The 27,331-nt window shown below is 35.6% G+C and overlaps 1 protein-coding gene across 1 annotated transcript; it reads right to left on the bottom strand.

Moving 5' to 3' along the window:
• Positions 1-27,331, bottom strand: LOC149805415 (protein cornichon homolog 4-like). Its single transcript, XM_089949975.1, has 5 exons — positions 27,194-27,331; positions 23,082-23,150; positions 19,847-19,959; positions 11,453-11,593; positions 1-4,312 (listed from the first exon to the last, which is right to left on the bottom strand). The coding sequence occupies exons 1-5, from the start codon at positions 27,266-27,268 to the stop codon at positions 4,276-4,278; spliced, it is 435 nt and encodes a 144-aa protein (XP_089806101.1). The 5' UTR covers positions 27,269-27,331; the 3' UTR covers positions 1-4,275.

Raw genomic sequence — 27,331 nt, 5'->3', positions numbered from 1 at the left:
TTTATAATAATGTGCTTTATTTTTATTTTCCTTCCCATCCTGGATGTGCATATCATATAAAATAAGAAACTGGTGCCTGTTCACTTACTGTCTTTGCAATGAATATTTCAATTTATAAAACTGTACAGCTAACATACTCTCATAAAAAATAAAATAAAAAGTTTATTAAAATGTTTTTAATTTTGTGATCACTGATCAATATAAAAATAATTTTATTGAATTGGCAATAAATAAAGCATAATGTAGTTTTACCCCACCAATATGTATGCAAGACTGCTTTGATCATGGATGTTCTGAACATTTGGTTTTGATTCTTAATTATACATTGCCGCTATTGCTATTACATAAAAGATCTGAGTGGCTTTTGTGTGTTTATTTATGGTTGTTGTTGTTGTAGGTTTTGACGACATAATTCAGCACTGTATAACTGGTGGAGGAAGAACCCTGGAAAACTCTGGGAAGAACCATTGATCCACAAGAAACTACTGGCAAGCTTTCTCACATACCCACGTTAGCTGAGCCTAAGGCTTGAACCCATACAGAGGTGAGATGGAAGTGATCCGGAATGGTGAGCTCTTTAGACCACTTGGGGCACCAGCTTATTTATGGTAAAGAACAAAAAGGCATATTTCTACATACTATCATTGCTTATTAGGTATGCTGTGTGCAAATACAGAATTTTAGATGCATCTCTTTCAGCAGTCAGTTTCAAAGGGGCATGTTAACTATAGTGTGTATAATCCCCCAAAAAACGGTTTCACAACAGAGGAGAAAACCAGCTGCTTTGTAAAGATCAAATTTCGGTATTAAAAGTGATTCTGGATAAGAATGAAATATATATTTCAGGAAAAAAGAAGGTCTCTTTTATCTATACGAGTTTCACTGAATTCTGATTGGAGGCCAAAATCGTCCTTATCAAACCTTGTCCTTTGTGTTAATGGAAGGATGTGGGATGACAGATGCTGGAGAATGGAACAGAATATCCCATAAACTCTTCTGGTCTATGACCTGAAGAGCTAAATAATAACTGACATAGATCTAAATGTTCTTGATACAAGGAATTCAAATCTACTACATTTTATTGTTAATGTAGAAGATACATTTCTTCATATCTCAGAACTATAATTAATAACATTTCGACATATCTCACAGAAATATAATTAATAACATAGCAATGCTTCTATAAGCACATTATAATACAAATTAGTTACCTTGAAAAACTACGTATGCATACTGAAAAAACAGAAAAATAAAAACACAATCACACAACAATTATAGGTTACTGCATTTGTATGGGAAAATATGAATGAGTTTTTTCAGATGGATATACTGCATGACCTTGGGAGTGCAGTATATCCATCTGACAAAATAAGTTCATATTTCCCCATACAAATGCATTAACCTTTTTATCATGTACTCATTTTCTTATTCTACCTAAGGCGTAATTATATAAACAAAAATACACTACAAGAAACAAAGTAACCAAATTTATGTTGTATTTCAAACTAAATACACATGCGCAGATTCATCAGTACACAACAACATTAATGTGTACAGAACTCCGCCCAGCGACATTTGAACCTAGTTGCATGCTTGACATCATTTCTTTAGAAAGAAATTGTCATTTTGGTCTACTTAAAATTGAAATTTAGAGTCATATTGTGAATGAATGAACACTGTAACATTTCCATTTGCTCTGGAATTAACAGTTTCTGGTATTTTTCAATTCTACTAAATTTTGTGATTATGGAATGGATTTATCTGTGTCAGTTGTACAAGAAGTACACCTGATTTGTGCAGCGAGGGAACAGCATCTTGACTCATCTGCATGTGTGTTTCTGTTCTGTCACTGAATGTTTGGAATCATAATGTGGGAAAAATATGAACTCTTTCAATTGTAATTATCAAAATGACACTATGGAGTAAGATGTTTTTTCATTTTGAGTGCAGTAAGGAGGATGTTATTGCACTTGGAATGCAGTTGAAATTACAGTACAATTTTCAAATGTGTATTAAAGCTTTAGAAACCATGACATACCTCATGTAATTTGGATTTTCAGAACTAAGTAAGTACATTTTTGAGGAAATTCAGGATGTCAAACGGTAAGTATATTTTTGCCATTCTTATTACCAGCTAAAGAAGATACGTTTATGCCTTGTCACTTGCATGTTCTTTGTAGGGACACCAGCAATATGATGACCTGTCTGGCATCTATCGCTAGGTAAATTGCAAAACATTGTATCTAAAAAGTTAATGCAGAATATTGTAAAGCAGCTGGTATGTGGCTTTCTATGAAACAACTGTTTTAGTTATTCAGAAACAAATTTAATCACAGTGTCATTATGATAGGTTTTACTGTACCAATAAAAAATTATTTCTGTTCCAATGACTTTTGAAATCCCCAATAAAGCCACATCTAAATCACAAACATGACACATTATCTTAAGCCAAAACATTAAGCTCTTAGAACAATCCTATTCATTAAAATCTACGTGTCTTTTCCTAATCAGACATCCAGTGTTTTATCTACCCATGTGTCATGTGTCAAATACACAGAACTTTTCCAATTTTGACGCACAAAAATAGTAGCCGGTATGTAAATTGACGCACTCCAATGTTATGTTTTACTCATTAACAAAACATGTTTTTAGAGCAATGGTTGAAAACACAGTTGGCTACATTTAATTTTAAAAAAGTTAAGTCGAGTGAAGAATGTAGCAGTTAAGACACCTTTATATTTTGTCATATATGTACAGAGACTAAAAAACCACCATGACCAAATGTGCAAAAAAAAAAACTTTCAGAACAGTACACTGGCAAGGAAAGCTGGGTTGCCAGAACACAATCTGCAGATTGAAGGTCCACATCACCAGGCAGATTTGTATGCACGGTTACAAAAACATTCTTCCAAACAAGACATAGCAGTTAAAGTTCAACTTAAGTGTGTACATTGGCTGAATGTAGAAGACTTCCCTTGTTTTAAAATACAAACCGCTTCTTAATTTAATACATGGCTTAGCGACTGAAGAAATTGATGCCATTGACATTTTGAAGAATTCTGCTAAGCAGTATGACTCAGCTACTATCTGTTCAGAGTTATTGGAGCGCCTATCAAACATTGTTGAGGACAGTATTATACGTGACACACAAAATTCGTCATTTATGACAGCAATGGCAGATGAAAGTACTGACATACCCAACAACAAATGACTGGTCATATATGCTCAGATTATGTCTCATGACATAAAACCTTCAACAAGATTTTTAACAAATATATAATGCTCAGACGCTTCTGGCAAGAGAATTGCCTTTTTGGCTTTAGTTACATTATATAACTAATATTTTCGTTGTGTATTTAAACAATATAATTATGTTGTAAAACCTACTGAAAATTGATCATCAGCTTGAATAAGACTCATAGGTTTGGATTTTGACTTGATGTTTTTTGCCTTGATCAGTCAAATGACTTACATGAAGCCATTTGTAGATAAAACAGTGTGGATGGGTGTGATTTGGATTTTTAACGTAGCTTTAACAATTTTTCAGTCATATCGCTAGGATGTCTGCAGTGTGGCAGTTCATAGTGATGTCTAGCACTGGGGCATCATGCCGCAGACATGTAGCATGATGTCCCACCCAGTCACATTATACTGACACCAGGTTGACCAGTCCTAATACTAACCTCTTAATGCTGAGCGCCAAGTGAGGCAGCTGTTAGTACCATTTTTTAAAGTCTTTGTTATGACTCAACCAGAGATCAAACCCACGAACTCCCGCATCCAAGGTGGACACTCTAACCACTAGGCCACTCAAGCTGTTAGATAAAACAATGGACATCTATCAATTATGCATGAACTCATAAGAAAAACTGTCAAATTTATTTCCAAAGCAACTAGATTGAAGCCTGAGTCTAGTTCTATTAACCTGCATCTACTAGAATTTTGTTCTGCTGAAAAACATGGAATTAGACTAAGGAGTTTATCAATGGGTATATATCAACATGGAATGACAGTGTAACATGATTTTGGTACAACATACAGATACAGACTCATATAAGATAATAAAACAATCCATACAACAAATAAAATAAAAGAACAAGCCACAATACAATCTGTAGATTTTGAGATGCAACCTAACAAACCTAGATTCCCACACAAAGCCATATACTCTGAATTTAGAGACAATAATTCGTGCTATATACTGTGCTTGGGATGAAACAATATATGTACAAAATGGGTTGAATGAAAATGAAATATGCTTCTAAAGAGTCCTCTTCATTCACCATCCTTTTTCAGCAATGAGTATATCAACCTACAAAAACAAAAACAAGAGAACAGATTAATTTATATTTAACCTTGTAAGTACTAAGTAGCTGTATTTTGATAAGTTTTAAAACTCATCAGTGACTAACAGATTATAGAAATTTAAACGTCTGTGCATGAGATACACTGAGAAACTTTAATGAGCAGTGTTCATGGTAATGCTGAATTTCTTACAGATAACATAATACGTGTGATATTTAACAAATTCTGGAAATAAAACAAGCAAATTCTATTGGTCCTCTTTTGTTAAACCAATTTCTGGAGTAAAATGTTCATGAATAATACTTGCCCAAACTTAATATATTTGTAGTAAAACCACAAGTGTAAAAATCCAGCAGTCTTAAGCTTTTCTAATAGCCAAATAAAAGTACTAAAAATTGTTTGTCCACTTTGAAGAAAATTAGGAATAAGTCATCTCCTCTTGGACAGAGGGACTGGTGCCAAATTCCATTCATACATAAGTTAATACTGGAGCAGATATACATTCTCAGGTTTTAAAATTAACTGTTGGGAGGCTGTGTGCATAATCTGATCAGGTAAGTGCAATCCCCAAAACATTTTACTCCAAAAATTGTTTTCTTCTTTAAATATGTTACCTGATCATAGTACATTATGAGAATACGAAGTGGACAGAGTTGCATCCACTTATCCCAGCAACTCCCAATCTAACATCGCCTTATGTATGTGAAGCAGCTTGAAATCTCATGAGATATGGTCTAGAATTAGCATATAGATATGCCTTGATATGGCTTGTTGGGCAAATTTACCCACTGCAAATCCTGCTTGAGTAGAGTAACTTTGTTACTGTGAAGCTGCTGGATGACCTAGAAAGGTATAAGTCACACCAGTCAAACATCTTTTTAGGAAGAACGGTCTTGGAGGTGAAGGCTAACATCATCTCTGCCCTCCATCCTACAACTTGGATAATATCAGCAATGGAACAGTTACAATCTAATGAATAGAATGAGCCACTGTATCCAGGACTATAGGGCTTTAGCTGAGATATCATCCTTTTCCTTCTTCAAGTGGTAGAAATAAATGAGAGCTCCAGCTTAATTTGGTTCAGGTACTACTTTAAAACCCTTATGTGGTCCTGTAGAGGTGAAGAGTTAAATGAGGAAAGAGGTTTCACAACTAAGGACTAAATCCTGTTCTTAGAAATGAAAGCCATATCCCTGCCAAGTGAAACATATCCAATGTGATAGAACTGCAGATACATAGTTAGACTGATCAACAAGGCATGTATCCCCCTGATTATGTATTCTGTAGCTTGAATGACTAGGAAGCAGATTTTGCTTGAGAGGAAAGTCAAGGAGGTTCCAGATAAAACTTAGGAACTCTTGGTAGATTTCATTTTAGTCACTTGTCAAAGCCCCTGGTTGTAGTTCATAGTTCACCAGAAGGACGTAAAAAAAAAAATTGTGGCTTATATCCTCCCTTCCAAAATGATAAAATGTGCCTGAGATCTTGAAATGGCAGACATCTACTAATGGGGGCTAACTTCTTTTCTTCATAGTGCCAAAGGAGAAAGTTAGCTATCTGTGGTACTGAGGCTTTTAATGGAGTGATATTTCCACTGGCACCAATGGAAGAAAGCTTTCCATTTCTCTTCAATGCTTTCAGAATGCTGAGCTTTCTTGCCCAAGTAATTATGCCTGCCACACATTCTGCAAATTGTTTTCCCTTGAATGTGTGCTTGATATGAATAGTTCAACAATTCTGATATTAGATGAAACAACTGTATTCATGGTTGTTTGAGGAATGACCATTATTTTCCTGAGAATTTCTATTGTTAAGACTAACAGAAACTTTATCAATATTTCCAATCTGAAGGGAGAATTCTTGATTTCCTTGTTTTTTCCAAGATTTTGAGGATCTGAAGGGTTGGAGGAAGGTGTATATATCAAATCTGTTCCAGTTAATGGAAAGAGTGTCAACTGTCCAGGCTTTTGTGTCTGGAAAGATAAAGGTGGGTTGCTTTGCATTTCACCTTGCAGCAATTAGATCCAGGAGTGGTTGACCCCAGTTGGTATAGATCTGTCTGAATACCCTTGGGGATGAACCAACCATTCAGTTGGAATTAGCTGATTTTACTGTGACACTGAGTCAACAATGACGAGTCTGCCCAGGATGTGGCAGACCTGGATGTGAATCTGTCAATCACATCACCTGAGAAAATCCCAAACCAAAAGGTAAAGGTTAGGGGATTTGAGTCCCCCTTGGATTGTGATGTAATTTACCATACTGGAGTTGTCAGATAAGATGAAACTGCCCATGTTGGGACATTGTCTCCTGCCATGAATGAACTGCATTCACTATGGTCTTCATCACCATGTGACTGATATACAATGAATATTTCTGAAGGGTTCACACCTTACAGACTTCCTAAAACAAGGTAAGGAAGTGGGTAACCCAGTCTACTGTGCTGGCATCCATACAGACCAAATTACTGGTGGCTGACTCTGGAAGGGAATACCTGTTGTAAGTCATGTGAGGTTTGCCCATTTGCAAAGAGTGGACCTCATGTATCCCCAAACTGGGATCACTTTATCCTTTGGGCAAAAGCTTTGGTTGCCACTGGAACAGCAGAATCATCTGCAGCAGTCTCATAATGATCTGTTGCTGCACTGAGGAGGCCCAATAAGCAAAGGAATTCACAAGGTGAGATGCAATTCTTTGAGAGCACAGTAGGCACTGACGATGATTTTCAACCACATTCTTGAGGGAAATAGACCCTGTTCATGTGTTTTGAACTCCATACCCAAGTGGGTAAAAAGTGTGATAGGGATGATACTGAATTTGTCCTTATTGATAAGGAATCCAAGGCAGAGCCAGAATGAACCTCAGAGTGTATTGTCCTGATCTAAAATATAACTCATTTGGTGATTTTGCAGAATATCATGCACGTCACTGGATGTCATGAACATGGCAGTAGTGGTTCTGAAGCATAACACAACTCTATATTTCTTACGAAGACCAAATGAAAGATGCTGATACCAAAAGGGAGTACCCTGAACTAGTATACAGTGGTCCCCCTCATATATGGCCACCTCTTCTGCACTGGGAAAGTGACCGTTTAAGACGGGTGACCTTTCCATAGGGCGACAATATTTATGAGAAGAATGTGTATGTGTATGTAGGAATGAAAGCTGCAAATAGCTTCAAAGCATTTAATATATTCATCTAAAAGTAGCATTAATTATTAACAGGTTATTTGATTCTTAAGAACAGACAAGCTTATGTTAACATACATTAATTGTTTTCATTCTCAGTCGTGAAATGCAAGTGGGGTATTGATGGCATGCACATTGCAAAACCATTCAAAAGCATCATTTAAATCTTAGTACATATATTGCTTGGCATTTAGAATAATTCTCTTTTCATTAATTCCATCTTCCCATTGCTGCAGAATATTCTCATCCGTGATGATGTTTTTTATTTGAGTCTTCCCAACATAAAATGTTTTGGCAAGAACTCTTGAACTCTACCCATCATCATAAAGTCGAATAACTTCTACTTTTTCTTCTAAAGGATAAATTTTCCATTTACATGATGACATTTTAATGCCTTGTAAATTATTTATTCCAATATTGCTAACTGTACAGTAGTGCAATTTAATGGTGCAGGCGAAACGTTTGTCGAGTCAATAAAATGCCTTGTTTATAAAGGGAAGTGATATATGTATTGTCACATGATTTTTCAGTCTTTGTCTGATACAATGTTATGTTCAGGTTAATTTCTCACTCTGGTCGTAATCCTCAAAGAAAATAATTCAACCTCTGTGTGAAGCCCAAAACTCTATCATAACACTGTTGACCCTATTTCCTGCAGATGCCGGCAATAATGATATAATAATAACCCTCCCTATTGATACAAGTACTTTGGCCAACACTTTTTCCAGTAACAAAATCCTGACATTGGGTAACAGACATCAGTAAAAATAATCCGATTACTTACCTCACTGTATGAATTAAAAACTGGTCCTGGACACATATTAAAATTAAATGTGGCTGCTTGTGAGGGTAAATTTAACAGTTTTGTACTAATATGCTGGCCCCTGGTTGCATTAAAAGGGTGGCTTTTCTTGAACGGTACTTTTGAACACAAACTTGTTGATGCCAAGGGATTCTGGCTGTAAAAAGTGGAAGGCCACTGGTTTGGGGGCCATTCACAAAGGGGACCAATGTAATGTAATCTCTGAAACAGAATGTCTGGAATTTCCTTGACAACTTGCAGAATTCACTATGGAGGTATGAATAAAACCTGATCTCCTGAATTGTGTTAGAACCAGTCACAGTGTCTCCATTCTAAACCATGTTGCCTGCATGAAAAGGTTGAGAGACCATATATATAAAGCATGTGGTTGGCCTTTGGCTGGTTCATATCTATACTGCCCATTTAGTGACATCAATGTCAAACTCCTGCTGCATGTCTGGTTCTGAATGCATCTTTTAGTATGTCTGTAAAACAGGAAGACCTCAGAAATAGGGATATGGTCACATAAATATGACTTGGATACCCTCTGAGAAGATTTGAAAGACTCACATATACTCAATGTGGCAAAGTGTAATTGTTCCCCCAGTGGGATATATGAAAAGGTCAGCAATGGACAAGGTAAATGAAATACATCTGTTTTAATATGCACTTACCTCATGCTAACTGAGATTATGTAAAATAACCTATATGATCAAACTAATGGTAATTAGAATGTTCTGATATGTGCAACTAAACCTCCCTGATCTTAAATGGAAAAAGCCTACACCACCCACCTGTCTACCCTGATATGCAATACTCAAATTTTCTGATGTTTCATGAGATACCCAACATGCCTCATTATCCTCTCCCTGGTTGTTCTTTTAACATGGGTTTCAATTCCTTGGAAAGAATTAATGTAGGATACAAGAAGGCCAGGACCGGCATATATGAATCATAATTCATATAAAAAATTTAATATTTAACCAAAATCAATACAGGCATCATTCTTTTCACTTTGTTTCATTAAGATTTTGGTTAATGGAATGTTTCAATATGCACTGCCCAACTTCCCTGATGATAAATATGAATATAAAATTATCCATATAATCTACCTCATGGAAAAGTTAAAAGCTGCATTAAAAGTACATGTTTTCATGCCTAATTACACCAGCTGGCCTAAAAAAAGTCAGTCCTGTGTTGCCCAATCATGTTTTCATGCCTAATTACACCAGCTGGCCTAAAAATGTCAGTCCTGTGTTGCCCAATCATGTTTTCATGCCTAATTACACCAGCTGGCCTAAAAAAGTCAGTCCTGTGTTGCCCAATCATGTTTTCATGCCTAATTACACCAGCTGGCCTAAAAAAGTCAGTCCTGTGTTTCCCAATCATAGGTAAAGTTTGGATTCAAATTAATGGAACTGCCAAAATTTATCTCATGGGTAGCCACTGTAGACAGGTTTGGCTGTAAATGAAAATAAAATCTGTCAGAGAGGATCTTTTATATAAAGAAAGCCAGTCAACATGGAACAAATTTCTGAATATATAATGAAAACCTAACATGTTCATCCTTTTTGCTGAGGACACCAGTCTCATATAGAAATCAAAGTATCTCTGATACCAATATCTTATTTTAAAAAAAGCATAACAAAAAATGCAAAGTGGAAAGAAGTGGAATGTATAATCACACCACTGTTCTCCATAAGCATGCTGAATATTTCTTTCTTTCTATCAGTGACTTTATGTTTGAGTTGACTGCAACTATGCACTGAAATTTTTAAAGAAATCTAAGTGGAAAGTCAGCTGAAATAAACAGCTATCCCATAATGCACTTGCATTTCTGGCTCTATGCCGTTCATTCTTCTTATATTTCAAGCAAAAAGCATCCAAATATACTCTCTCTGTTATAAAACCTTATTAGACTTGAAATGTTACTAGAAAATATTCTGATCAAACTCAAAAGGTTGCATTTCTGCATTTCAAGTAGTATTTCCATGTTTGGATTAACATTTATTATTGGAATTATAAGTTCATTTTAATGACTGAGGCATTATGTAAAGGAGGGTCTTGATCTATATCTGTGTTATACATGTGTATGATAATACCATATTTGTACATTACAGCTCTTCCTTGTTATAACATGATTTCAGAGGTAGCACAGTACTACTATTGACCATATGACTAAAATCATACCAATGTATAAAAATGTGTTGAAAGATGATGAAATTTAGCATTAAATCTTTATTTCCTTTGTAAAACACAATTATTTAACAAACTATGATAGTTCCCACTTAGCCACAGTTCAATATATTCCACTATTCTCAATATACTGCAGTTCCATACATAATGCAATTCTCAATATAAAGTGCTTTGGTATATATTGAGGCTATTGGTTAAGGACCAACTACCGCATTATAATGAGGATGAGCTGTACTTCTGACCAGACGTGCTGAGCCAGTGCATTCTATAATTATATACAGCAATTAAAGATGATCATTTTTTAATCTATCATGCAGCTTCTTTAGCTCTTACGATGACATAATTGCAAATCCACCATCCTGATGATAAAAAGAGCAGTTATGTACATGTAAGTGGACAGTAATTCTTTGCCACTGCTTCTTTAAACATCAAAACGTTAATTTACTACAGTGTTGGATGTTTGTATTAGCAACTTTCTGTAACCATACCAATAGATTAATGTGCTAATTGAGTTTTGGTCTCTTTCCCAATATGTTATTCTGGAGAAAAAATAATGAGTTAAATTGCGATGCATCTTGAAATGAATCACTAATCAAGACTGATGACTATACATGCATTAGTGGCTGAAAATTTCTCCACAATCATTTGTGAAAATTGGTTTGCTGTGGCCTCCACTGCTGGGTTAGGTGATGAGCAGAACCTTTTAGTTGAATAAAGACATCTGGTCTGCACACAACAGTTTTGGAAAAAGGACGATCTAATGTTAGTAACAATGACAAACATAATGTGATTGGAATGATGATATTACTACAGGTGGGACAACAATAGCAATGACAAACATAATGTGATTGGAATGATGATATTACTACAGGTGGGACAACAATAGCAATGACAAACATAATGTGATTGGAACGCTGATATTACTACAGGTGGGACAATAACTAGCAAGAATACTTACATATATAAATAAACAAAGAAAAATATGAGGTGAAAAGCCATCTTGATCAGGTTCTCCTTCATGTGAGCTTTGAGCTTCATTTTATTATGGATCTCTGTAGGGTCATACAAGCCTATGTTGCCAGATGGTTTCATCACAAAACTGGAATTAAATGTGTAAACAAAATACAACAACTATGTTGGTATATTTTACTCTTGATAACAATTTAAGTCAATACCATAACTTGAAAACTGATTTCCTCTATTATTTATGGAGTACTATATATATATATATATATATATATATATATATATATATATATATATATATATATATATACTGGCTTATGAGATGAATCCAACTGCAAAACTGCACCCCTCACAAATCTGTTAATGCATAATGTGCTGACAGATCAGCATCTATCAAGTTTGACAGGAGTAATCAGTAAAACAAACGAGACAGACCCTGATTTGCCAGCACATTATGTGATGGCAGATCTGGGTCTATACTGACCACAGTTGGACTTGACTTAAAAGCATTATACATGGTAATAATATGCCTGGGTTTTGTAGTTGTTGTACAATTTGGAATTAAAGACACAACAAAAAATATAACTGTCCTAAATGAAGAGAAACCTATACTCTCACGAAGGTCAGATTCATAGTAGTTGAAAGGCCTAATGGTTTTGGTGAAGTAGTTGTTGAAAGGTTAAACGGTTTTGGTGAATTAGTAGTTGAAAGGTTTAATGGTTTTGGTGAAGTAGTACTTGAAAGGTTTAAATATTTTATAAGAGTGGCAAAATCTGATGGTGAAAAGGAATCATTTGTATAAATTTGAAAGTTTTTCATAATGGAATGCTTTGTCAAGTTTCGTTAAATTTTTTTGAGAAGTCATTGAAAGGCTTTAACCACTTTAAGCAACCGTGACCATACCTAAGGCTGAATCAGAAACATCTGAATAAAACTGAATGCTTTCCGTCAAGTTTGGTCATATTCTTTTCAACAGTTTTGGCACAGAAGTCCTTTCAGGTTTTTGTTTTCTCTATTTTTAGTAATGGTGATAGCAGATCAGCATCATTTGTACCAATTTAAAATGTCTGCAGGCCAGAACATTCTTGTTAAACATGATTAAACTTTGTCCAATGGTTTCTGGAAAGAAGTCATTTAAAGGTTTTTCTATTTTTAGTAAAGGTGGCCATATCTGATGGCATCATGTGTAAAAAGATGTTTTGTGTCAAGTTTGTCAGTTTGGAAAAGTTCTGAAGGTATTTTTTAATAAAAGTGGCCATATTTAATAGTGGATGAGTATTTTGTTTGGTATCAGTGTGAAAGGTATTCATGCCGGGATGCTGAGTAAATAACGTTCTGTGGTTTTGGTGAAAAAAGTCATTCAAAGGTTTAAATATTTTTGATAACAGTGGCAATATTTGATGGTTGATGATCATCATCTGTATAACATTACATAAAAGACCTTTATGCCCAGATGCTATGTGCCACGTTTGGTTGAAAATGGTTCAGGGGTTTCTTAGAAAAGGTTGGAAATAACAATTGTAGACAGATAAGAATGTCTAGTGCAGCAGGCTTACACATCAGTCTGAGGTCCCTGGTACAGTAACGGCATCCATATGTGATGGTGAATTTGCATCACTTATATAAATTGATAAAAAGTCTATTCAGCGGTTTCAAAAAAGAAGTTGCTGAAGTCTTCAACTATTTTAGTAATGGTGACCATATATGCTGGTAGATCAGTATTACTGGTATAAAGTGGAAAGGCTTTTATGCCAAGATGTTGTGTGCTAAGTTTGCTTGAAATTGGTTTCAAAGATCTGACCAGAAGTTGAAAAATAGAAATTGTTAATGGATGCTGGCCTGTTGACATGTGAGGGGCACAAACCATAGGCTCATTAAGCTTTATTTCCAGATGAGCTCAAAATACATTCCTCCAATATGATTCTGAGGCAATTCACATCCATCACATACAAGAGAACTTCAGAAATACTAATGTCTGAAGGCTTATAACTTTTACATTCCTTTTTTAAGGTCAGTGGCAAAGATAGCTTCATGCAAAGACAGGGCAAATCATTCAAGCGATGCCTTTACATACAGTTTCAAATGGTTCAAACAATTGCATTCATAATAACTATGTTTAATTGGCTTATTCTACAAGAACTTGTATTCAACTTACATAAAGCTCTATCTCAATAAACCAGGATATGCAAATTATTCCATCAAAAAATTGGAATAAGACTAATGAAACCAGAAGTTGTTTTCTAAAAGCAAAAACAGATACCCCTTGAAAATCAGATTGAGGTCTTAGTAACCTTGCAAGACACCTGTTTATCAAAGTCAGACAATAAGATATTGAAGGTACAGCTGTATCTTGTTTTACATTAACAATGTTCCGTAAGATCAGTGTCACCCCAAAAATACTTGGGTCTTGAAACCCTCGCAACAAAAGAGAGGTCCAACAGGGTCCGAGTCACTCAGCTGGTTCCATCTGTCTAACAGCAAATGCATGTGCAGTTGGTTAAAAAATCTGGGTCAGATGCTTTCTATAGAAATGTTTCTGAATTATGGTGATCACATATGTTATGAAAAAAACTATTTCAAGATTTTCTCCTCTTTTGTATCTTCATCCATCAGCATGATCAGGGTTGGTCAAATTCTGTTAAGTGAGTTTTATTGCTAAAGTTTTATTAGCAAAGTGGCCATATTGGAGGGCAGATCAGCATCATTTGTAAAAAATTTCAAACCCTTTATGACATAGTGTTTTCTGTTCTATTTGGTCAAATTCTGTACAGCACTGTTAGTAACATTTTTATAAGTCTTTGGTATGACTCAGCCAGGGATCGAACCAACGACTTCTCGCATCTGATGCAGACGTTCTAACCACTAGGCCACCAAAGGGGTTAATATTTTAAGTAAATGTTGCCATATTTGATGACAGATCAGAATTACATATAAATCTGAATGCACTTTGTCAAATTTAGTTGAATTCTGTTATGCAGATTTTCAGATGAAGGTTTTTTATATGATCAACTAGACATCATAAGAAGTTTTGTAGTGAAAACCTAATGTTGCAAAATGGATGTCAGATCAGCACCATTTACATTTAGGACCAACCAAACATAATAAGTCTTTCAGTGAAAAGTTATGTCATATGTTTGGAAACGTAGTGATAACAAGATTTGTCTGCCATGTTGGAGGTCATATCAGCACCATTTTTATATAGTACCAAATAGATATCATGTCTTTTAGCAACAACACCATGTTGTTACAACCAGCCTTTCAGGAACAGTAGCAATAACAAGATTTTGGATCAACTAGACATCAAGTCTTTTAGAGAAAACTCAATGTTAATACAACCATTCATCTGATTGGCTGATTGGTTTTAATAGCACTTCCCAACTCTTTATTGTCATGCTGATAAAATGTGAACTAAGTGCCTTTTCCAGTGACACATTGAGGCAGCCACTCTAGACTGGCTTGTACGGACCAGTTAGACCTTGGGATGAACATGTAAAGTTTCAAGGCAAATCTCCAAGTTGTTTAGGACAGGCAATACAAGATCTCCTAAAGGTTCATTGATGGATGACTGAATGATAAGCCATCAGAAATGCACTTCTGGTCTATGATCTGTAGAGCTAGAAATTCACTTGCCATCATATACTTTTCTTTGTGTATTTTATACAAGTTAAATACTGATACAGTTACTATTTTCTGATCAATTAGTGAAAAGTTACATTATCATATGGTTCTATACAATCTATCCTTACTTGGGGATATATATTCATCACAGAGCAATGCAAGACCATGCACATTTTGTAATAATTTTGGATTGAATGGACCCTTAACTATGTAAAAAATGTCAACATTTCATAAGCATTCATCCTTAAAATATCTTCTTTTTTGCAGGTAAAAACTAATTTTAAATGTGTAATAATTACTGCTAATAATGCATTTGCTTTTCTTTTCCAGAAACTCAAAGAACCCCATTCAAACCAGAGTATTCCCTCCTCCAATTAGCATTGGATGGACAGAAACTGAAAACAAGATCCCAGTCTGACTCTTAGTCACATCCAACATTGGGAATACCATCCTTTTTTGACTTGGACCTAGAATACAGGACATCAGAGCTGGGTGGGAGAAGCGAATCTATGTAATTAGTAGCAGGTGGTATTACACAATTAAAATTAATTTTAACCTACATAAAAACTATATTTAACTCATTAACCCCTGGCACCATGTTTACATGGCAGGAGGTAGTAGCCTACTGCCGAGCTCTGTAGTGTCAAGGTCATGTAAGATACACTAAATGAGTGGCATTACAGAATGGTAGACAGGTGTAGCTCTACAATGATACCAAATAATCTGGATGTTTTTTTGGACCCGATTTTTTTTCTCACCCAAAATTGCCTGTGGTGGGATTCTGATTTTGTGTCTGGATTTTAGACTTTTTGGCCTCAGATCTAAGGCAGACTGGTCTGAACTGCACAGAGACAGGTGAACCTTTGCAAAAAGTAGAATAAGGTGGGCATCTGGAATAAAGAGTGGTCTCAATACAAAAATGATGGGTCTGTTAAGCAAAAAAAAAAAAAAAAGACCCCCCAACTTTCACACTTCTGCTCATGCACGAGCAAAATATCCAGTGGAAAATGATGTTTCTAACACAACTAGGCATTAGGCTAATGGAAAATCTGCTGGAAGTTGATGTATTAGGATATATTCAGAAATAGCCCCCACATTGTTTCCTACTCAAATTTCAGGCAAAAACGACAAAAACCTCCAGGGGTTAATGAGTTAAATAGCAGTAATTCATTACCTGCTACTACTACACTGTTAATTTACCAGTTAGGAGGAGCTAATAGTCCCAACAACCACTGTACTTACCCTGATGGTAGAAGTGTTCACCACTGTAAGCTGGTAGAAGGTAGGCCCCCTTGTGCTGTAACTTTACCGCCCAAAAGAAAAATGCCTTCTCTCTGATGTGCCAAAGATCAAAGGTAAAGGACTCAAATAGGGCCAAGATGCAGTAATAACTCTAACTTAATGGAAGAAACATCTGACCTTTTTTCCTCCATTAGAACTTCAATAGAACCTTAAAGCCCTAACTGAGCAAATGAGTCTATCTTGATCATCACCAGAACAAATATAACTGAGACTTGGGATCTCAACAGGATGCAGAGCTACTAACGGTAGCTGATTTTTAGCCAGAAACCCAGGTTGGCAAAGATATGACACCTAATCATAACCTCCACTGGACTGTAAATAACACTTTTCTAATGACAAGGCATGAAGCTTGCTCCTTCTTCTCACTGACACTAAGGACTGCAGGAAACCATCTTAAGGGAAACGTTCTCAAAGGAAGTTTTATTCAACAGTTCATACGAGGGTTTTGATAGTGCTCAAAAAACACATAAAAGATTCTCTCTAGGTATTAGTGAGCAAGATACTGGTCTCTGATGCTCAAAATACCTGACCAAATCTGAAAGATGGGTGTCTGACCCAATTTCTGGAACCCTAGAGAACTTGAAAGTGTTACAGAAACAGAACATTCTCTCTCCTTAAAAGAAAGAGAAGGGAAATCTGCAACTGCACTCAAAGAAAAAAAGCTGCAGAGGTGAAGGAGCTCTGCTGAGAGTGCCATGGATATAAAAAGTGCATGCCATGTCTTTGCTACAACCTCCAGCAGATGATGAAGTGCCACTGAAGACAAAGATTCCTCCTTGAGTATACTAAAAGAGGCACCCAAAATGAGATTAGCTTGCAAGATGATGTTGAGATTAAAGACCTTAAGCTCCAAGGCCTCCAAGGTTATAAGTGTTAGGTGAGTCTAGGTCTAAGTTGAAATCCACACTTGCAATATCCCAGCATTCAAAAGGAGGTAAGGGGTTTAAGAGGCCAATCTGGCAAGTGGACTCTATAGCTGGAAGCGGACCCCAGTGGCTGAAGTATAAAGGGGGGGGGGGAAGGAACAAATTATTGTTCCATGAAAATTTTCTGAATAAGCTCCTGGACCATTGCTGAGTGCATGAGCAATTAAAGATCTGGATGTAATGCTGCCTCCAAGAATCTCTCCAGACAGAAGAGAATCTCTCTATCTTCACTGCATGTAGGCTTAGCACACACATCTGGAGTAAGTACACTTTATTTACCATATTTACTATCTTATGACATGTCCAAACTTCTCCTCCTCCAGTGCCTGGCCCAATAGGTGGGGAGGGGGACTGGGGCTCCCAATATAGAGGGTGAGATCATAGCCACTGGTTTCTCAGTGAACTGGTTCAAGTCCACAATCAAGGAAATAAGGTCATCATCCTGAGCCCACTCATAAGGCTAGACAGGACTGCCCCTTCTGCTATCTAAAAGCTGAGTGAGAGATGTAGAAATTGTGTTATTCTAACCCAAAAACCCTTGGGGTGGGGGCAATCCCTGTCCCTGGAACCAATAATCAAATCATATTTACCTGTTTTCAAACCCCAGTGACAAGCAACCAGTACAGAATGCCTGGTCACCAGACAATGACTAGTTCAGTGATGAAGATCTGATGGACAAAGCTACATCAGATTTATTAAAACAAAATTGGTCTAAAGCGCTCTCCATTATGGATCACTGCCATCTCACCTCTGTCTACGTGGGTTTGAGTCTTGGATTCGGCCAATGTGGGTATCTGAGAAAGCTTGCCAGCAGGTCATGGGTTGGTGGTTCTTTCAGGGGTTTTCCCAGGTTCTTCCTCCACCATTAATACTGGCCGCCATGTATAGCCTATCGTGTGCTCAAAAATGGCGTTAAACCCCAAAACAATAACAACGTAATTCTCAGAAAGGCACTATTTGCTATCACGTTCACCAGGACACAAACAATGAGAGGAAATTGCTCATCCCTAATTAGGAGGTGTGTCTCAATCTCTGGTGTTGTCTCTCCTGGAATGGTCAATGTTTAATCCTTCCACTGCTAAGATGACATTGTAACGAGCACCAGGAATCCTTTGGCCTTAGGTGATCTCTTACGTTGTTAAACACCCTTGCCCCACAAGAGCATTATTCTGACTTTTTCTGGGACAGAAGGGATTGTCCAATGAAAATGAGGACTTCCCCTTAAATGTGCAGCAACTTTCAGCCAAGTCCCACAACTTGACAGACTAGAGACAAAAAACAGACAACCATATGTACACATCCTATGCATGCTTGTGTGAATGCTAAGCAGATGGGGTGAGTGTTCAAAGGGATCTTCTTCTGCTCACAGTTTCCCCATATCTTGCAACATTATACTCTGAAAATGATGCAAGTATGCTAAAAACAAATTCCAGAACCAAAAAGGGTAGACTGTATTACCCTAGCACTGAACCAATTAAAAGGAGCACAACTGATTTGCAAAGTAACTCTGAATTTAACACAAGAAAAGATAACATCTAATTATAGCAAAGACTAAGGAGACTACAACTTGATTAAAATAAAAAGGTTTGTGGAATGCCAGGAGTACATTTAAAACAGAAGGAAAAATTTGATGAGTGCTATGGTATACATGTAATGTATGTGATCATCCAAGAAAAGCTAGGCTAATGTTACATATGTTGGCTGTGATGGCAAGAGTCTGACTGGGATCTTGTTCTTTTCAAATATGGTATCCTGGAAATGCTAACTGAAGAAAGGAATAGTTTATCTTGGATGGGGGAGGACGGACCTTGAATCATGGAAAAGGAAACCAATGCAATAGTTGTAGTCCATGTTACTGCTACTTTTATGGGGAGGTGGTTATTTACTTTAATAGATGTAGACACACAATACTGATCTGTCCCTTTTAAGTGTTCTTGCATAATCTTATTAAAGCTGTAAAACATGTTTTACATGTTGAGAGTGTTTTTAATTATCTTTCAATATGTATGATCAGTTAAAAAAATCTAAGTTTTATCTTTTGATTTAGGCATTAGCTGACCCGTTCTCTTTAAGTCTAATTCTCTTTATATACAGTACATACACTCTGAAAGAGATGGCTCAAAATATATCAGTTTCATAAACCTCTATACATTTCAATGTCTGATGAATTTATGACAATGTTTTACTCATACTATTTGCTAATTATTCCCAATGCATTTATGGTGGGATGCTGTTATGCAAAGAAGTGGTAAGCAGTCTTTCATCAATCAATCAATCATCATCTTTGTACATCATCATGTGAATGTCATTTTGCTTAGAATAATTACAGGAGTAACATAAAAGACTGCCTGAAATGCCTAGGCAGCAGTTCACAGGGTGTTTGTGTACATTATTAGGAATGTCAATACTGCAATCAAAGGTTGTCAAGGAATTTTGCAGCTGTCTCATACTGGAAGGTATTTTTTCAAGCCTGTCTGGCTCAACAACCTTTATGGGCCTCGGGAGAAACTAAAGGAATAAAGACATGCAATTGAATTTACCTGTATACAAGCCATGCAGTGCAGGTTGCATAAAATAAAAATATGAAGATATGTCCAGTCACCAAAAGCAGAGAAGTCAGCAAGACCTGTGCTACAAGCTCTGGTATGATCCACTGAAAAGAAATTAATACAAAATTAGACATACTCTTGTGGGTATATAGACAAAAGGTGTAAGAAAGAGATGCAGATATTGTGTAGGGATGTTAGAACATATGCTATTTATAGCCATGTGAAAAGTTTTAAAAACAAAATCAATACTCTTTAAAGTACAGAACTTATAAGAAAGAGATGTTGCTGTTGTGGAGGAATATGAGAATTTATATTGGCACATGAGCAAGGGTTTTTAAAAAAATCAAAACACTCTTCTGGGTATAGCAACAATAGTATAATAAAGAGATATAGATGTTATCAGCAAGTTTATTTGCATTTGGCAACTGTGCTATATAGATCCAAAACATTTTTACAACAAAATAAGCATGTGACTATAAAAGCTAAAACATTACAAGCACTGAAGTATGATATTACTCTGTACTTAAATTTCTCAAGCTTTAAACAGCTTTCCTTCTTTCAGTCCCTTGGACCTTGACCTTTGATTCTGAAATCTCATCAAAATGCACTTACTGAGGCTGGTAGTGGTAGATGATGAAGAGCTACTGTTGGCAGGCAAATAATGAAAAGGGACTTTTTTAAAAAAGCAAAAATCTGTCTTTCCAACCCCTACAGTAAGGACAGGGGAAAAAAAATTAACGTTAATAGTAACATAACTTTATTAGGAGTATGACATAGAAAGCTCATGATTTGTAAGGTCTTCCTCTGATTAGAATGACAAAGTCTGATCGATTTAGGTATCAATATGCTTCAGCTCTGCAAAATTAGAATAAGTTCAATATCTGTCCATTAGAGAGGCTATTAGGCCAAGATCTTGGATTTCTCATCCCCACCCTCAAGAGATCTGAGCTTGTAGAACACTGCAGACCAGAATGTTTAAGTACAAAGAAAACTTAACAAATGTAGAAAAATATGTGACTATAAACATGCGTGTCAAATTTTATTTGTATATCTGAAATGATTTTTTTTTGCAAAACTGTGAAAACAAGATATTTGTCAAAAAGGTCTAGTTTCCAAAAGTTATAAAATCTGAATAATTTAAAAAAAAATAAAAACTGCTTTATTAGCCTGAGAATCTAATTAGGTCCACAACACATTAATACAAATAAGCATACCAAACTTTATCTGCATGCCTAAAACTTGTCTTAAATGTGATTAATGCAGTTTTGTATTAACCCCACCTACCCCAACAAAACCAACCTCCAAAACAAAGAAGCAAACAAAACACAAAGTCCAAAAACTTAATAATTGTGCAACAAGAGTGCCATGAATGATACATTATGCACCAGCCCTATATTTCTTCATCCATGTTCAAGCTAGTAAGGCAAGGTTGACTCAGACGATTCCTGACCAATAAGTCTCAATGACATTGTCCATACTGTGATAAGCCATTATATTCTTTTACTACTTACCATGACCTTGACCAATGATCTAGGACCACTTTTAAATTTGATAGCAGTGTTCAAATGCATTGAGAAATTTGACAGGGTGCTAAAAAAGTTGGGCAGGCTGCCCCTTTATTTTTTGCCCAGTTGGAACACTGTAATTGCATGCTACCTCCTGATTCACAGAGTGCATCTCAATGAATTCTGTTTGATCCCATGTCAGCAGCGGAACTGCCAAACCCATTAATGGCTTACCATGAAATTGATGTCATTATTGTCAATAGTTGTTGCCATCTGCTCCACCTGACCTTAACACCTTGCTCACTTGAGTGAACCAGGTGTACATAGCATCATCTAATTCCACTCAAATTGCAGTCCATTTCTGTTTTGGTTTAAATCTAGTATCAAAATCAACATCATGAAAGCAAACCTGAAATTTCTGCTCATCCTTGAGCCACACTGATTAGGCAAGTTTATGATCATTGCAAATTTTCAATCTTGCTTCTCCATTAAGAACCCTATCCATAACACAAAGCTTTTTATTCAAAAAGTACATTCATTAGCTTGGTTCCCTTACGCTCCATGATCCCATTTCCAAATGAATACCAGTAGGATCAATTATATATATATATATATATATATATATATATATATATATATATATATATATATATATATATATATATATATATTCATACTGTTATCTTAATGGCATTAATTACATACTGACTGAAAAAGTGTTCAATATTGGTCAAATGAAATGAATTGATTTGGAAAAATGATAACCATAAAAAATTATGTAGGTATATTTTGCATGCCTCTGACTTTTTTATACCTTCCTTTATTTGATACAAAAGACATAATTAACATGATAAAACATTGCATGTCCATTTTAACTGATTGTTACAATGCAACAAACACTTCCCGATGTAGCTGATCAAAACACAGCAAAGATCTAATTAGGTTCTCACATCAATGTGACAGTCAATTGACTCTTTTCATGTCTGAATACAATGATTATACTGAATGCACTAAAACAGAATTAAAAGATTAAAACTTCACCTGCCATCATTAATTGGTGTTTATTTCTTAGTGTTGCCAACTGTTTGTAATTACAAGCAGTTTTCATCATGATTTTGTCATATATTATTTACAGTATACTGAGAGCATATTTCTTCCAAAAAATCTAGCAAAACATGTGATCTTTTCTAGCTGAAAGTTGCATGATGTTGGTTCTAAATTTACATGCAATAACCACCATTTTCAACAATAAAACAAGTGAATTATCAGGTTTGAATTCTGATTGAATTTTCATTATGTTCAACATTTAGAAGCCAATTTTATGGGTATTTTCAAGAAGAAAAAATCAAATACATGCCTGACCCTGTGTTATAAGTGGTTTCATGAGTTATCCAGGTGCAAGTTTATGAGGGAAAGGTGAATTATGTACCTTGCTTTTATGAAAAAAATACTGAATCCCAAGCCAATTGTCACAAATTTCTAGGAATCAGGGGCAAAGAGAAACACTGTTATAACACAGTCCCTAGTTCATACTAATGTTGTAAGATTTATGTTGTCTTTCTCATATTCAATGTATATAATAAGGAACTCAGTTTGACAATGCTCTATGTACAAGGCTTATATTTACTTTGACAGAAAAGTATAAGTTAAAAGTGCATATGGCATCAATCACTGTTACATAATAAAAGACAATCTTAACAAACACTTGTGTTGATACTTACATAGTTTAACTTGTCACAGCATGATGTGGCATTTAAATAGTCACACTCCAAATCTGACAGTGTAACTATCTGTACTGGATAAGGAAAAGAAACAGAAATAGCATAGGTCTAAAAGATTTTAAAAATAGAGACTACAGAGCCATAACAGTGTCTTATTAAACTTTAACACTGGTTGCTATACTGAACCTTTTGTTGCAAACAAAATTGTTTACAATAAATGAAAAAACCACATTACATCAAGTTCCCAACATGAACAACAAGTTGTATAATAATAATAATAATAATAATAATGAGGACTTTGTATAGCGCCTAATCTTTAGAAACTCTAAGCGTTTTACAACATTAGACAACACCTATAACATTAAAAAACAAATATAATGATATTATTACAAAAAACAAACACCATGAAATTGAAAAATATAAAAAACATGCTTAAAAATATTTCAGGTAGGGAACATTATTAGGTCTTTAAATTTGTTCTTGCAGTCGAAATAAATGAATTTTAAGAGCACTCTTGAATGGGATCACTGTGTCTTTGTGTCTAAGTTCAGTGGGCAATTCATTCCACATTGCTGGGCCCTGGTATGCAAAAGAACATTGTCCATATGACTTTGCTTTCGTAGTGGGAATAATGAGTATATGATTGTCAGAAGATGAGCGTTAAGTATCTTGCTGGTGTGTACACATGGGTGAGGTCGGATAGGTATGTTGGACTGGAGTCCATCAGTGAAACGTAGCACAGTCAACAAATTTAGTGTTTGATTCTGCAAATCAGTGTAGGGTACAGAGCAGCATGGAGGTGTGCTCTGATTGTGGTACTCTAAGTATGATCTGAGCAGCTTTGTTTTTAACTTTTTGAAGTTTCTGAAGTAGATATTGAGATGAACCAGACATAATTGAGTTACAATAGTCCAGTCTTGAAAGTACTAACGAACATACAAGTGTTTCAGTGACATCAACTGAAAGATATTTGCGAATGGAGCTGATGAGTCTCAGCTCATGATAAGCAGCCATGTTAGTGCAACGTGAGAGTACTGTCCAGAGTGACACCTAGGTTTTGTAATGACTGTGTGAATTTAATGTTGGTGTTACTAATATTTATTGTTTGAGGTAAAGGATGTGAATGAGAAAGTCTTTGTGTTGTGATCAGAATGGCCTCAGTTCTATCATCATTCATTTGCAGCTTGTTACATGTCATCCATGATTTCACATCAGAAATGCACCTCTCTACACCTTGGATTGTAGCATCAACTTCAATTGGGAGGCTAGATTTGTATATTTGGGTGTCGTCAGCATACAATTGGTGAGACACTGGATGATGATCTATGACACTTGAGAGCAACTGAGTGTGTAGAATGAAGAGAACAGGTCAAAGAACAGACCCTTGTGGAACACCACAACATAAATTAACTGGGCTGGAGTGTATTCCATTTGCAGACACAATTTGTATCCTGTTGACCAAGTAGGACTCAAACCACAGTAAGGCTGTATCATGAATGCCAAATACAAGCTGGAGATGGTGAAGTAATATATCATAGTCTATTGTGTCAAATGCTGCAGACAAATCAAGGAGGGTGATGACTGTAATCTTTCCACTATCCAAACAGAGAGAATGTCATTAACTACTTTTAGAAGAGTAGTTTCAGTAATGTGGCAAGGGCAATATGCAGATTGTACATGGCTAAACAAATATAACATGTCTTTTTGGAATATTACTGGTGGCACCACCTGTAATGTCAGAAAAGAAAAAGAAAAAGGCAGAAAAGAAGCTGTTAGTCAAGTTTCAAACAGGTTTTGTGTATAACTGGATATAAAATATTCACTGGTTTAACATTTGACATGGATCACCATAAACATATATTGCTTGTTGATATTTTGATGACTGCAGATGGCACTAATCAATGTTTGTACAAAAGCTGAATGGCTTCTTGTTTCATGATTTAGACCTTTTAAATTGTTGGTTTAACAGCAATACTAAAGATCAGTTTAACACATTAACCCCTGGCAACAAGTTAACGTGGCAGGAGGCTGCAGCCTACTGCCGAACTCTGTAGTGTCATGGTCATGTATGATACACTAAAGTGGGTGGTATTATAGAAAGGCAGACAGATGTAGCTCTACAATGATACCAAATAATCTGGAATTTCTAGTTACACTACAAAATACAGAGGGAAAAACCTCATTTTTTGGAACCGATTTTTTTTCTACCCAAAATTCGCCTGTGTTCGGAATCTGATTTTGTGTCCGGATTTTAGACTTTTTGGTCTCAGATCTAAGGCAGACCGGTATGAACTGCAGACAGGCAGATGAACCTTTGCAAAAAGTAGGATAATTTGGGTATTTGGAATAAAGAATGGTCTCAATACAAATATAATGGGTCTGTTTAGCAAAAAAAATTTACAAAAATATCCAACTTTTACCCTTCTGCTCATACACGAGCCAAATAGCTAATGAAAAACGATGTTTCTAACACACCTAGGCAGTATGTTATTGGAAGATCACCTGGAAGTTGGTGTTTTCAGATGTATTCAGAAATAGCTTTCAAAATGTGTTTCCTACTCGAATTTCAGGTGAAAACGACAAAATCCTCCAGGGATTAGTGTGTTAAGGATGAAGACACTGTACAAAAGATGTATACAGGTATGAGTGAAAATACAAATATAACAAACATAATAAAAGTTTATATATGAATGAAGGAACAGTGAAGAATATTGTCTTCAGCTATATCATCATGGTAATTTTGCTGCTGCTACCTTCAGAGAAATATGTCAGCTATATATATTGGAATAATAATAATAATAATGATAATAATAATAATAATAATAATAATAATAAAAACTTTTCCTGTTATGTGGGTGTTTGCTTGTGTTTGAATGTGATTCTCTCAGCTATAGTAACCACATAACTTCCCATTTGATCCCCTCCAACAGATTTCAGAAGCTGAAGGCATCCAGGATATAAAACATGCATAAAACTTTGTCTTTTTATTAATCAAGTTATAATTTCTAGCTTGACTGTCGCCATGGGTTCCCAAACACTGGCAACATGTTGACATTTAAAATCAAACAAGATTTTCTTTAGTAATACTGTTGCCATATCTGCATGGGTGGATCCATGTTTTCAAGCAAGATATGATGAAGTTCACTGTCTTTAATAATCTCAATAATTAAATCCATTTCAGAGTTACAGCTCTATGAACACATGTATGCAATAGTTTCTCCTTTTGAATTTGTTCTATTTGTTTTAGAAATACTGAAGCTAGACACTGCAAATAATTGATGCACACAATTTTTACTGAAATAGACTGTTCGAGAAATCATAAATGGACAGTGAACAGTCTGTCTCCTTATTTACATTACAAGTTTCCAATTAGTTCTAAACATGAATAAGTTGAGAGTGTTAAGGACCTTCAGGGAACAGTCAGGTTAGAAATTATAAATTGATCAATGAAATGACAAAATGCTGAACACTTGTTATATCCTTGATACTTTTCTGCTTTTTTTTTAAAATCAGTGTGTGCATGTGTGTGTGTGTGTGTGTGTGTACAAACAAAAATGGGAGTGTGCGAATACTATAATGTATATTTAATAATAGTATTTGTCCAGCACTAACAAGAGAATGATTTGATTTGGTTATCTTTAATCTTTTCAATTATTAAAAGATTACTATTAAAGGTATTTGCACCCTGTCTGAGTTTGTTACTTACACTATAAAATATTTTTGACGATTATGCTACCTGAAAAGTAGAGTCAAATCAAAATAAATTTCGTAAACGAAATTGGTTTCACGTCGAAATTTGGTTACTTTCAGATTGCCTGGCCGTCATGGGAACTGCTTTAAAACAATCCAAGCTTAAAGGTAATTTTTTATTCGTTAAAAAGTAAGCTGAAGTATAATTTTTAAGAACCTGTGAAAAGACAATCATAATTATTAAACTGGCGACTGCAACGAGTTCAAGCCACACCTGCAAGTACAGAATGAACATTAACCAACGGCTATCGAAAATTGGGATGATTATCCGGTGGCTTTGTAACTGACTTCGTTTGTTTGTTATTAATATTATACCTCCTGAAAAGAATACCATACTTTAAATTACAATTTGATGAGGATACAAAATAAACAACTAGACACAGAAGGGCTCCTTCATCCAATAAGGCGAATGTAAAAAGAGGTCCATCAAAACCCATGGCGAAAAGTCAGCTATTATAGTCTCATTCAATTAGGCTCTCGCGTGACTCCGTGCGATCTTC

Source organism: Sinohyriopsis cumingii, chromosome 2, assembly GCF_028554795.1.
Source record: "Sinohyriopsis cumingii isolate HCF-2022 chromosome 2, ASM2855479v2, whole genome shotgun sequence".
Lineage (NCBI taxonomy): Eukaryota > Metazoa > Mollusca > Bivalvia > Unionida > Unionidae > Sinohyriopsis > Sinohyriopsis cumingii.
Note: the sequence above shows the minus strand (reverse complement) of the source record. Positions and strands in the feature narration are given on the sequence as shown.

Bases quoted from the DNA above. Each gene is read 5' to 3' on its own strand.
- LOC149805415 (XM_089949975.1), bottom strand. From the start codon at position 27,268: ATGGGTTTTGATGGACCTCTTTTTACATTCGCCTTATTGGATGAAGGA. The intron at 19,960-23,081 runs GTAAGTATCAAC...ATTTCTTTTCAG, and splicing joins GCTGTGACAAGTTAAACTAT to TGGATCATACCAGAGCTTGT. The intron at 11,594-19,846 runs GTAAATTCAATT...ATTTAATTCCAG, and splicing joins ACTGCATGGCTTGTATACAG to TTTTGTGATGAAACCATCTG.